This window comes from Leucopleurus acutus (genome assembly GCF_964270905.1).
Source record: "Leucopleurus acutus genome assembly, chromosome: 1".
Lineage (NCBI taxonomy): Eukaryota > Metazoa > Chordata > Mammalia > Artiodactyla > Delphinidae > Leucopleurus > Leucopleurus acutus.
The window spans coordinates 198,784,396-198,798,871 of NC_139142.1; the positions used below are offsets into that span (position 1 = coordinate 198,784,396).

General features: G+C 36.3%; 1 protein-coding gene across 3 annotated transcripts in view; it reads right to left on the reverse strand.

Annotated features, from left to right (window-relative positions):
* TRDMT1 (tRNA aspartic acid methyltransferase 1) overlaps window positions 1-14,476 on the reverse strand; it is a 77,575-nt gene that overhangs the window by 41,160 nt on the left and 21,939 nt on the right. For all 3 annotated transcript variants that reach the window (XR_014326393.1, XR_014326394.1, XM_082845103.1), the window contains exon 2: window positions 3,728-3,837. Coding sequence is in view for 1 of the 3 variants with exons in the window: in XM_082845103.1 (XP_082701229.1) it covers window positions 3,728-3,837 (110 nt within the window). In the remaining 2 variants the exon portion in view is untranslated. The remainder of the gene's footprint in view (window positions 1-3,727; window positions 3,838-14,476) is intronic.

Genomic DNA, 14,476 nt, shown 5'->3' on the forward strand with positions numbered 1-14,476 from the left:
AAAAAAACAAGGAAACACTGAATTGTAGACTTTAAAACAGTGAACTTCACGGGACGTGAATTGTATCTCACTGAAAAAAGCATTTGTGAGACTTTTGCTTCTGCCTGTGAGTTGTGTAAATAAACTAGAAAATTGGGAGAAATGTAATAACTGTTTTCAGATATTGGAATTGGACCACAGACAGAGCAGGACTGCCATTCCTTAGAAAAGGAAAAAAAAAAAAAAACTTGAAGATAATTCAACTTTCTGCCTAGAGATAATTTCCATACGGCAGTGAAGGGAAAGGAAATCCAAACTGTACCTGGTAATGTAGATGAGTTGAAGACAGAGGTTGGAGCTCAAGATCAAAGTGACTAGAATTTGCAGAGCAGAGTGCCAGACAAAAAGAAGCTGCACAGGGAAAGAGATGCAGAAATCTGCATAACATTCCCCTTGAGTGTCTTGCTGAGTATCAACCTGTGCATGCATCAGGCAAAACGCCTTGAGGGAGGGCAAAGAAAAACTGCTGGAAAAGGAACAATTACCGGCAAGTTGTAAGCCAAAAAAATTCCCAGATCTCTGGGCTAGCAATCATTTGAGTTAACATCCAGAGTAGCAAGACCTAGTTGAGTACATGGAGCATTTAATAGCAATCTAAGAAAGGTCATACAGTAATAGTAAGATTAGACTAGCCTTACAGTAAAAGCTACTCCAGATCCAGTTTGAAATGCTTAACAATAAGCCTCAAAAGAATCAAGATGATCTGAAATTAACTGCCTCTGAGGACAATATCCAACAGTCCTTAAAAGATTACAGTAAACTCCAACACTCAAAAATGTAAAACCTACAATGTTAGGCTCCTCATAAAAAATTACTACAATGCTAAGAAACATGATAATGTCTTATAGCAATTAAATAAATTAAATTCATAATTAAGAACCTTCCCACAAAGAAAACTCCAGGCCCAGGTGGCTCCACTGATGAAATTCTATCATTTATAGAAGAACTGATACTTGTTCTTCACAAACTCTTACAGAAAATATAAGGCTATGTATAAATATAAAAACCATACAAATATGTTATGAGGAAACTACAAAAGTCACCTACAAAGATAAATGCAAAAATAATTAACAATATTTTAACAAGTGAGATGTAGCATAATATAAAACTGATGGTATATCATGACAAGTAGGATTTATCCCAGGAATGCAATACTGACTTAACATTCAAAAAAGGAATTGATATGATCACCATATTATCACAATACAAGGGAAATGATATAATCATGTCAAAAGATGCAAAAAAAAAAAAAAAGCATTTGACAAAACTCAAAACCTGTTCATAATACAAATTCTCAGAAAACGAAACAAAAGGAAATTTCCTCAACTTGATACAAGGCACCTATGAAAAATATACGACTAACATCTACAAAATGATAAATGACTGAATGTTCTCCCCTAAGATCTGGAAGAAGGCAAGGATGTCCACTGTCACACGTTTTATTCAACATTATAAAGAACGTCCTAGACAGTGCAATAAGGCAAGAAAAAAAGTCACACTGGTTGGAAGGGAAAAGTAAAATTCTTTTTTTCTCAGGGAATATAACTGTACATGTTAAAAAATCCTAAAAAATCAATATTAAAGTTACCAGAACTAATAAGTAAATACAGCAATGTCACAGGATACTAGGTTAATAAATAAAAATAAGTGTAAGACTAGTATACTAAGTATTATAAAATATAGCTGATACAAATTAAAGAAGACCTAAATAAATGAAGAGTGATACCATGTTCATGGATTGGAAGACTCTCTTTTATGAAGATATCAGTTCTTCCAAAACCAATCAGTGAAACTCCAATCAAAATATCTTTTTTTTGTAGAAATTGGCAAGCTGATTCTGAAATTTACACAGAAATGTAAATGAGAGTGTAGCCAAAATAATCTTGAAAAAGAAAATCAGAAGTTTGAGAACTTATGTTGCCTGAATTCAATACATATTATAAAGCTATAATAACCAGTTTTATATACACTTAGGAAAAGAAATGACCTCTACCGCAGACTACACACAAAAAGTAACTTTAACTGGGTCATAAACCTAAATGTAAAAGCTCAAACTATAAAACTTCCAGAAGAAAACAGGAAAAAAATGGGGTAAACAAAGATTTCTTAGGACACACAAAAAAAGTGTCCCATAAAAAAAAAAAAAAGATAAGTAACTTCTGCACTTTGATGAACACAGTTAAGGAAATGAAAAGACAAGTTACAGATTTGGAGAAAATATTTGTCATACATATTTCTGACAAACAACTTCAATCTAGAAAACTTAAACAACTCTTAAAACTAAATGATAATAGCACAAACATACCAAATAAAAACTGGGAAAGAAATTTCATCACGAAAAACATAGAATGGATAATAAGCACATGAAAAAAATACTCAACATTATTAGTCACCAGGGAAATGCAAATTAAAATCACAATACCACTGTATGCTCGCAAGAGCGGCCAATATTTAAAATACTGACAACAGCAATCGTTGGTAGGGATGTGAAACAACTGAAACACTTAAACATTGATTGTGTGACTGTAAAATGGTATGAACATTATGGAAAACAGTTGGCATTTTCTCATAAAGTTAAAGAAATTTGCCATGATACGGCAATTCTACTCCCAGGTATATATCCACAAGAAGTAAAAACAAAGTCCACACAAAAACTTGTACATGAATATTCATAGCAACTCTTTTATAACAGTCAAAAACTGGAAACAATCTAAATGTCAAACATCGTGTGAATGGATATACATTTTGTAGTATGAAATATTCCACTGTACAGAATATCACTGAACAATAATGAAGAGCCAACTACTGATAGATAACAACGATGTGGGTAAATGCAAAAAAAATGACACTAAACAAGAGAAGTCATACTCAAAAAAATTACACTCAAGATTCTATTTAGGATATGACTAGAACTGGAAAATTTAATCTGTAATGACTGAAAGCAGATCAATGGTTGCCTGGGGTTGGGGTCAGAGACTGAGTAAAACGAAGCATTAAGGAACATTTTAGGGTGTTCCTTAATGGATGGATGTTTTAAGTCTCAATTGTGGTTACACAGTATATATTGGTCAAAACTCAAACTACACATTTACAATGAGGGCAGTTTATTGTATGTAAATTATGGCTTCATGAGAAATTTGTGTGTAAAATTTTTTATGACGTGAAATTGGGAGAAAAACATAATTTCATATTATTTTAAAAATAACAAAAGTGTTAAAACACTTCTGCTGAGTTCATCACAGGCAAAACGGTATCTTTAACTTTGATGGGCTTCAACAAGAAGCATTCAACAAGTAATATCCAATCACTTTTTTTACTCTCTTTTTTTCACTCCTGCTATATATATATTACACATGAGTAATGCTTAAAAATAAAGAATTAAGTAAAGTTTAATATCATTACAGAACCAAGAATTTAGAAGTCAAGCATATTCTTACATTTCAATTCTTTCTCTCAGAGACCAAAACATTGATCCTCTTTTTCTAAAGCTAGAAATTTAAAAAAAGGCAAAAAGTAACATGCTATCTTCTGACAGAATAAAAAATGTTAATTTAATTCCCTTCTCCTAAACTTTTTCATTTATATATGACTTATCTTCAAATGAAGACACCAGAAACCAGTATCTTACAGTATTCAATTATATTTTCCTTGCTATATATAGACTTATTAAAACAATATTGTTACTCACTTCAATTGTCTTGGCCAGTAACTGTGTGTGAGGAAAATTATACTTGTATACTTCATTAGCGACAGTGTTTATATCAACGGCAGCCACCACTTGTGCAGGTATACAGCTTTCTGTAATGATAAGTGGAATAACTTAAAAGGTAAAGTCCTTAACAACAATTTGTTCATCATAGAGAGAAGCCAAAAAAACAGAATTTTGTAGTGCATTTCCTCACTTCCTCAATTATCTGGCCAGATCTCAGGTTGTCAGTGGACAACAAAGCCAGGAAGAGCTAGGCGCGAAGTAGAATATTTATGTGCCTCTGGTTCATCTCTCTCAACAGCATTCTCATGCTAAAAATAAGATTTAAATATTTTAGTCATTATCTCATATTTTCTTTCCTTCCTCCATTAAGATACACATTTATGAGTCGAATGGAAAGTTTTCCTAAATTAAAACAAACCAAAAACAGAAAAGTGAAGTACAGTAAGTCCCCTACACACCAACGAGTTCCGTTCTGAGAGCACATTTCGTAAGTCCAATTTGTTCGTAAGTCCAGCAAAGTTAGCCTAAGTACCCAACTAACACAATCGGCTATATAGTACTGTACTGTAATAGGTACTGTACTATAATACTTTTCACACAAATAATACATAACAAACAAACAAATGCAAAACCTAAAGAAAACATTTTTAATCTTACAGTACAGGTGCCATTATTGTCGCTTGGTGCTTCTTGGCAGTACCAGCTACATCACCGCTGCTTTTACACTTGCTTCAGGACATCCTCAGCTTGAAATAAAGATACTGCACTACTGTACTCTATACAGTACTGTACAGTAAAGCACACATAAGCAGAACCACTTGTAGAGGATGCACACATGTCACAATGTACGCCAGACACGTGAACTAACTTACGGGATTCGACATGAGAACACACGTTCACATCTTTGAAAGTTCGCAACTTGAAGGTTCGTATGTAGTAGGGGACTTACTATATATTCTTAAAAGCCACATCACTGGGCTTCCCTGGTGGCGCAGTGGTTGAGAGTCCGCCTGCCGATGCAGGGGACACGGGCTCGTGCCCCGGTCTGGGAAGATCCCACGTGCCGCGGAGCAGCTGGGCCCGTGAGCCATGGCCGCTGAGACTGCGCGTCCAGAGCCTGTGCTCCGCAACGGGAAAGGCCACAACAGTGAGAGGCCAGCGTACCGCAAAAAAAAAAAAAAAAAAGCCACATCACTTGGAAATTTATAAATAAATTAACTAACATTTGTTCTTCAACTTCTAACATTAATACAATGCTGCTTCCCAATACCACTGAAAATGCTTTTAGGTAAGTTTTGCTAAGTTTCACGTAAATTTGTTTTGTTTTGTTTTCAAATAGCTTTATTGACATGCAACTCACATATCACGAAATTCACCTGTTGAAAGTTTAGGTAAGTTTTTAAAGGAAATGAAAAATTAATTGGTGTCCAAATGTAGAAAGCTCACAGACTAAAAATTAAAAATTTTGACAGAGAGAAGGTGAGAAGAGCAAGAGAAATAATTACAAGGGCATGTCTTCCTTCACTGCCCATCTGTCTTGCTGCTAAAGAAAGGTATTTTTTCATAATGCTTTCAGATTCAGAAAATTTTGTCATAGTCTTTAAATGGCAATCAAAATTTCAACCATGTACACGTAGCTGCTGTTATATTTGGCAATTATCACCCTCTTTGCACTTCTTCCTCAAACACATACAAACCCAATTATGTGTAAACCCTGTCCCAAATCAGTAGAAAATGTGAAGAGTTTTTAAAATAAAAGTATTTGAGACATCTTAGGAAAATCATCAGAGAAAATGTTACAAAATTACATAGTAACTCCAAATAGCTATTTCTTTAATAACCATTTCTGTTCATAGTTAAATTAGGCAGCCCAAATATCAAAAAATGAAAAAGAAAAATATTAGGATGTGAGGAGCTAGGCTTCATGCAGCAGGCACCTGGAAATAAAACCCAGATCTCAGAAGATGGGGCAAGGAGGGAAGCTCACACACATTCAGGAAACAATCACAACCCTACACTGAGGCCTACAAAAGATAATGCCAGAGAGAAAACAGGGGATGAATGTGTCTAAGTAAATATTTACTTCGTGTATACTACTAGCTAGGCTCAAGACCCTGGGCTAGGATCAGTTATCTTCTAGGTACCCTGCTGCCTTGTATGTAGGTCACTGGAACTTCAAGGTCCAGTTAGTAATATCATAGGCAGCTGCCTCTAAGTGAGTTTAAATTCAATAACTAGTTTACTTGCCTTTGTATAAAGTCAATTTAAATTCTAAATTATATCTCTGTCAAAGGCATCAGAGAGATCTTGAAACATAAATCAAGGTTTTTAAACAAACTAAAAAAAATTAGTATATAAGGATCAATTTGCAAAATCACAAACCTTATAATCCAGGTCAAGAACTATACAACTACTAATCATTTTAAGAGAGCTCAGAATTAAATAACTTCACTGAACTATTCTACTGTTCTGCTAAATCAGATATGTTGTAATTAGCATGATGCTTGTCTTTCTGTTATATATACAGCAAGCTGGGATTGCCTGGAGTTAGTTGATGTGATTTTTCTCCTTTTTCAGGATGACTGAAAATCCACAGTGATGTGCCAAATCTCTACTATAATCAATAATTAATTTTATGTTCTTGTATTAAGTGCCTGGAAGACATAAAAACTGATGAAACTCAACTGCCAAATGAGTGCTTTATGTGGTGATGAAAGAACTGATGAACCGAAAATTCTTTCTCAGGAAACAATAGATTTTTAAAGTCAATAAACAAGTGCACTGTTTGCACATATTTTAGACTGTTATAAAATAGGATCTACCGCATGACCTAAAAAGTTATTTCCATGATGAAAAATAAACATACTAAGCCCTTACTGACACTAATTCAACCTGCCTTTTCAAAACAGATTGTTTTGGGGTATAAGTGTGTAACCAAGGAAAAAGTTGAACTTATAAATAACACTCTTAAAATCAAGCCTTTCAATTCTATCAAAATCTTAAATTGAGCTCCAAAGACAAGTTGTTTTGATATTTCTTACTGTACACTTTAAATCTATAGCCTCCAAAAATCTTTGTTAAGCTGTACACACAGATTTTGAAAATGTTTAACTAAAAATAACCAAGAAAATATAATTCAACAGATTTTTGCCTAAGTGAGCTCCATCACTTAACTGATCCAGGAGTAGTAATTCTCAAAGGGGAGAGACAATTGGGAAAATGGGATCCACAGGATCTTCTGGGGAAGGAGAAGGAGAGGATGGGTTTTCAACACTTTGATCTATTGCTTTACCTGGATTTTATTCATGATATTTCAGTTATTATTCTGGACTGCATAGTTATCAACAAGAAGCATAGATACTAAGACATTCCAGTTAGAGAAATGCAACATTGGGGGCTTCCCTGGCGGTGCAGTGGTTGAGAATCTGCCTACCAATGCAGGGGGCACGGGTTCGAGCCCTGGTCTGGGAAGATTCCACATGCTGCGGAGCAACTAGGCCCGTGAGCCACAACTACTGAGCCTGCACATCTGGAGCCTGTGCTCCGCAACAGGAGAGGCCACGATAGTGAAAGGCCCACACACCGCAATGAAGAGTGGCCCCCGCTTGCCGCAACTAGAGAAAGCCCTCGCACAGAAACGAAGACCCAACACAGTCAAAAATAAACAATAAATAAATAAAAATTTAAAAAAATAGAAAAAAGAAATGCAACATAAATGATTTTAAAGGATTGTCAGATTAGATCTACAAGGAAAGTTTAAGGGGTATCATACTCCCATTTATGTGAGATCTAAACTAAAAACCAGCAGATTTAATTATGTCAAGAGAGACTTCCAGGTGAAATGCTAGAAATGTCATGGAAAATGAAGATTGGTTCAAGATGGCATAGTAGAAGAATGTGCGCTCACCCCCTCTTGCAAGAGCAGTGGGATCACAACTAACAGCTGAACAATCATCGACAGGAAGGCACTGGAACTCACAAAAAAGACACCCCGCATCCAAAGACAAAGGAGAAGCCGCAGTGAGACGGTAGGAGGGGCGCAATCACAATAAAATAAAATTGCATAACCGCTGGGTGGACGACTTACAAACTGGAGAACAATTATACCACAGAAGTCCACCCACTGGAATGAAGGTTCTGAGCCCCACGTCAGGCTTCCCAACCTGGGGGTCCGGCAACGGGAGGAGCAATTCCCAGAGAATCAGACTTTGAAGGCTAGCGGGATTTGACTGCAGGACTTCAACAGGACTGGGGGAAACAGAGACTCCACTCCTGGAGGGCACACACAAAGTAATGTGTGCATCAGGACACAGGGGGAAGAAGTAGTGACCCCATAGGAAACTAAACCAGACCTACCTGCTAGTGTTGGAGGGTCTCCTGCAGAGGCGGGGGTGCCTGTGGCTCACCGTGGGGACAAGTACTACTCTGGGAAGTACTCCTTGGTGTGAGCCCCCCCAGAGTCCACCATTTGCCCCACCAAAGAGCCAGGTAGGCTCCAGTGCTGGGCTGCCTCAGGCCAAACAATCAACAGGTAGGGAACCCAGCCCCACCCAGCCCCACCCATCAACAGACAAGCAGATTAAAGTTTTACTGAGCTCTGCCCACCAGAGCAACACCCAGCTCTACCCACCACCAGTCCCTCCCATCAGGAAGCTTTCACAAGCCTCTTAGATAGCCTCATCCACCAGAGGGCAGAGAGCAGAAGTAAGAAGAACTACAATTCTTCAGCCTGTGGAATGAAAACCACAGTCACAGAAAGACAGACAAAATGAAAAGGCACAGGGCTATGTACCAGATGAATGAACAAGATAAAACCCCAGAAAAACAACTAAATGAAGTGGAGATAGGCAGTCTTCCAGAAAAAGAATTGAGAATAATGATAGTGACGATGATCCAGGACCTCAGAAAAAGAATAGAGGTAAAGATTGAGAAGATGCAAGAAATGTTTAACAAAGACCTAGAAGAATTAAAGAACAAACAAACAGAGATGAACAGTACAATAACTGAAATGAAAACTACACTAGAAGGAATCAATAGCAGAATAACTGAGGCAGGGACCTCCCTGGTGGCACAGTGGTTAAGAATCCACCTGCCAATGCAGGGGACAAAGGTTCAAGTCCTGGTCTGGGAAGATCCCACATGCCACAGAGCAACGAAGCTCATGAGCCACAACTACTGAGCCTGCGCTCTAGAGCCTGCAAGCCACAACTACTGAGCCCGTGTGCCATGACTACTGAAGCCCGTGCACTTAGAGCCAATACTCCACAACAAGAGAAGCCACCTCAGTGAGAAGCCTGCGCACCGCAATGAAGAGTAGGTAGCCCCCGTTCGCCGCAACTAGAGAAAGCCCACATGCAGCAACAAAGACCCAACATACCCAAAAATAAATAAATAAATGTTAAAAATTTTAAAAAAGAATAACTGAGGCAGAAGAATGGATAAGTGACCTGGAAGACAGAATGGTGGAATTCACTGCTACAGAACCGAATAAAGGAAAAAGAATGAAAAGAATTGAAGACAGCATAAGAGACCTCTGGGACAACATTAAGCTCACCAACATTTGCATTATAGGGGTCCCAGAAGAAGAGAGAGAAAAAGGACCCGAGAAAATATTTGAAGAGATTATAGTCAAAAACTTCCCTAACATGGGAAAGGAAATAGCCACCCAAGTCCAGGAAGTGCAGAGAGTCCCAGGCAGGATAAACCCAAGGAGAAACACCGAGACACGTAGCAATCAAATTGACAAAAATTAAAGACAAAGAAAAATTATTGAAAGCAACAAAGGAAAAATGACAAATAACGTACAGGGGAACTCCCATAAGGTTAACAGCTGATTTCTCAGCAGAAACTCTACAAGCCAGAAGGGAGTGGCATGATATATTTAAAGTGATGGAAGGGAAGAACCTACAACCAAGATTACTCTACCTGGCAAGGATCTCATTCAGATTCCATGGAGAAATCAAAAGCTTTGCAGACAAGCAAAAGCTAAGAGAATTCAGCACCACCAAACCAGCTTTACAGCAAATGCTAAAGGAACTTCTGTAAGTGGGGAAACACAAGGGAAGAAAAGGACCTACAAAAACAAACCCAAAACAATTAATAAAATGGTAATAGGAACATATATATTGATAATTACCTGAAATGTGAATGGATTAAATGTTCCAACCAAAAGACACAGGTTTGCTGAGTGGATACAAAAACAAAACCCGTATATATGTTGTCTACAAGGACCCACTTCAGACCTAGGGACACATACAGACTGAAAGTGAGGGGATGGAAAAAGATATTCCATGCAAATGGAAATCAAAAGAAAGCTGGAGTAGCAATCCTCATATCAGATAAAATAGACTTTAAAATAAAGAATGTTACAAGAGACAACAAAGGACACTACATAATGATCAAGAGATCAATCCAAGAAGAAGATGTAACAATTATAAATATATATGCACCCAACATAGAAGCGCCTCAATACATAAGGCAAATGCTAATAGCCATAAAATAGGAAATCAACAGTAACACAATAATAGTGGGGGACTTTAACACCTCACTTACACCAATGGACAGATCATCCAGACAAAAAATTAATAAGGAAACACAAGCTTTAAATGACACAATAGACCAAACAGATTTAATTGATATTTATAGGACATTCCATACAAAAACAGCAATATTACACTTTCTTCTCAAGTGCACACGGAACATTCTCCAGGATAGATCACATCTTGGGTCATAAATCAAGCTTTGGTAAATTTAAGAAAATTGAAATCATATCATGCATCTTTTCCAACAACAGTGCTATGAGATTAGAAATAAATTACAGGTGAAAAACGTAAAAAACACGAACACATGGAGGCTAAACAATATGTTACTAAATAACCAAGAGATCACTGAAGAAATCAAAGAGGAAATCAAAAAATACCTAGAGACAAATGACAATGAAAACACAACAATCCAAAACCTATGGGATGCAGCAAAAGCAGTTCTATGAGGGAAGTTTATAGCAATACAATCCTACCTCAGCAAACAAGAAAAATCTCAAATAAAAAATCTAACCTTACACCTAAAGGAACTAGAGAAAGAAGAACAAACAAAACCCAAAGTTAGAAGAAGGAAAGAAATCATAAAGATCAGAGCAGAAATAAATGAAATAGAAACAAAGAAAATAATAGCAAAGATCAATAAAACTAAAAGCTGTTTATTTGAGAAGGTGAACAAAATTGATAAACCTTTAGCCAGACTGATCAAGAAAAAGAGGGAGAGGACTCAAATCAATAAAATTAGAAATGAAAAAGGAGAAGTTACAACAGACACCACAGAAATACAAAGCATCATAAGAGACTACTACAAGTGACTCTATGCCAATAAAATGGACAACCTGGAAGAAATGAACACATTCTTAGAAAGGTATAACCTTCCAACACTAAACCAGGAAGAAACAGAAAACACGAACAGGCCAATCACAAGTAATGACATTGAAACTGTGATTAAAAATATTCCAACAAACAAAAGTCCAGGAACAGATGGCTTCACAGGTGAATTCTATCAAACATTTAGAGAAGAGCTAACACCCATCCTTCTCAAACTCTTCCAAAAAACTGCAGAGGAAGGAACACTCCCAAACTCATTCTATGAGGCCACCATCACCCTGATACCAAAACCAGACAAGGGTACTACAAAAAAAAGAAAATTAGAGACCAATATCACTGATGAATATAGATGCAAAAATTCTCAACAAAATACTAGCAAACAGAATCCAACAACACATTAAAAGGATCATACCTCATGATCAAGTGGGATTTATCCCAGGGATACAAGGATTCTTCCATATATGCAAGTCAATCAATATGATACATCATACTAACAAATTGAAGAATAAAAGCCATATGATCATCTCAATAGATGCAGAAAAAGCTTTTGACAAAATTCAACACCCATTTATGACAAAAACACTCCAGAAAGTGGGCACAGAGGGAACCTACCTCAACATAATAAAGGCCATATATGACAAACCCACAGCAAACATCATTCTCAATGGTGAAAAACTGAAAGCATTTCCTCTAAGATTGGGAACAAGACAAGGACGTCCACTCTCGCCACTATTATTCAACATAGTTTTGGAAGTCCTAGCCATGGCAATCAGAGAAGAAAAAGAAATAAAAGGAATCTAAATTGAAAATGAAGAAGTAAAATTGTCACTGTTTGCAGATGACATGATACTATACATAGAGAATCCTAAAGATGCTACCAGAAAACTACTAAAGCTAATCAATGAATTTGGTAAAGTTGCAGTATACAAAATTAATGCACAGAAATCTCTTGCATTCCTATACACTAACGATGAAACATCAGAAAGAGAAATGAAGGAAACAATCCCATTCACCATTGCAACGAAAAGAATAAATTACCTAGGAATAAACTTACCTAAGGAGGTAAAAGACCTGTACTCAGAATACTGTAAGACACTGATGAAAGAAATCAAAGATGATATAAACAGATGGAGAGATATACCATGTTCTTCAACTGGGAAATCAATAATGTGCAAATGACTATCCTACCTAAAGCAATCTACAGATTCAATGCAATCCCTATCAAATTACCAATAGCATTTTTTTACAGAACTGGAACAAAAAAAGTCTTAAAATTTGTATGGAGACACAAAAGACCCTGAATAGCCAAAGCAGTCTTAAGGAAAAAAAAAACAGAGCTGGAGGAATCAGACTCCCTGACTTCAGACTATACTACAAAGCTACAGTAATCAAGACAGTATAGTACTGGCACAAAAACAGAAATATAGATCAATAGAACAGGATAGAAAGCCCAGAGATAACTCACGCACCTATGGTCAACTAATCTATGAGAAAGGAGGCAAGGATATACAATGGAGAAAAGACAGTGTCTTCATTAAGCGGTTCTGTGAAAACTGGACAGCTACATGTCAAAGAATGAAATTAGAACACTCCCTAACACTATACACAAAAATAAACTCAAAATGGATTAAAGACCTAAATATAAGACCAGACACTATAAACCTCTTAGAGGAAAACATAGGAAGAACACTCTTTGACATAAATCACTGCAAGATCTTTTTTGACCCACCTCCTAGAGCAATGGAAGTAAAAACAAAAGTAAACAAATGGGACCTAATGAAACTTAAAAGCTTTTGCACAGCAAAGGAAACTATAAACAAGACGAAAAGACAACTTCAGAATGGGAAAAAAATATTTGCAAACGAATCAAAGGATTAACCTCCAAAATATATAAATAGTTCATGCAGCTCAATATTAAAAAAAACAAACAACCCAATCAAAAAATGGGCAGAAGACCTAAATAGACATTTCTCCAAAGAAGACATACAGATGGCCAAGAGGCACATGAAAAGCTGCTCAACATCACTAATTATTAGAGAAATGAAAATCAAAACTACAATGAGGTATCAGCTCACACCAGTTAGAATGGGCATCATCAGAAAATCTACAAACAGCAAATGCTGGAGAGGGTGTGGAGAAAAGGGAACCCTCTTGCACTGTTGGTGGGAATGTAAATTGATACAGTCACTGTGGAGAACAGTATGGACGTTCCTTAAAAAACTAAAATAGAATTACCATATGACCCAGCAATCCCACTACTGGGCATATACCCAGAGAAAACCATAATTCAAAAAGACACATGCACCCCAATGTTCACTGCAGCTCTATTTACAATAGCCAGGTCATAGAAGCAACCTACATGCCCATCAACAGACAAATGGATAAAGAAGATGTCATACATATATACAATGGAATATTACTCAGCCATATAAAGGAACGAAATTGGATCATTTGTAGAGATGTGGATGGACCTAGAGACTGTCATACAGAGTGAAGTCAGAAAGAGAAAAACAAATATCATATATTAACACATATATGTGGAATCTAGAAAAATGGTACAGATGAACGGGTTTGCAAGGCAGAAATAGAGACAGATTTAGAGAACAAACATATGGACACCAAGGGGGAAAAGTGGGGGGGGATGAATTTGGAGATTGGGATTGACATGTATACACTAATGTGCATAAAATAGATAACTAATAAGAACCTGCTGTATAAAAAATAAAATAAATTTAAAAAAAAATAAAAGTGATAGAGAAAATACAAAAAAAAACCCAAAAAACAAAAAAGAAATGTCACTGAAAATACATGCATAATTCCTGCTCTTAAATATGTTTCTTATTAAAGTGAGCAAGAAACACACAAACACACACACACACACACACACACACCCCACCTTTGAATAATGGTTATTTTCCTTCTTTTTCTGATCACACTTTCTGGAAAAGTTGAAGGGGAGAACATCTGGTTGGTAGTAGTAAAAAGGTACAAGTTCACATGCTACCTGCCTTTCCTAACCAAATGCATCAAACAGTTTAATTGTTCATGGATAGCTAAGGTAGGGAAGAAAATCAATATTTTTAAATGTAAATATAAAATTAACTGGCCTACTTTGAAATAAGTAGCTTTTATTCTTCTTTTCCTTCTTTATTTTTTTTTGTGAACTGTATCTCATCTAGGTGAGTAATTCTTGAATTACCTCATTATAATCACATCTGAAACATCTAATCAGATATGTTAACACTGACATCTAGTTGTGAAATGGAAGATCAGTTGAATACATCTAATGTCTATTTCTTTTCATTCAAAGTGATAGTTTAATTAAGAATAAAAGTATTAAGCAAAAACAGACATGCAA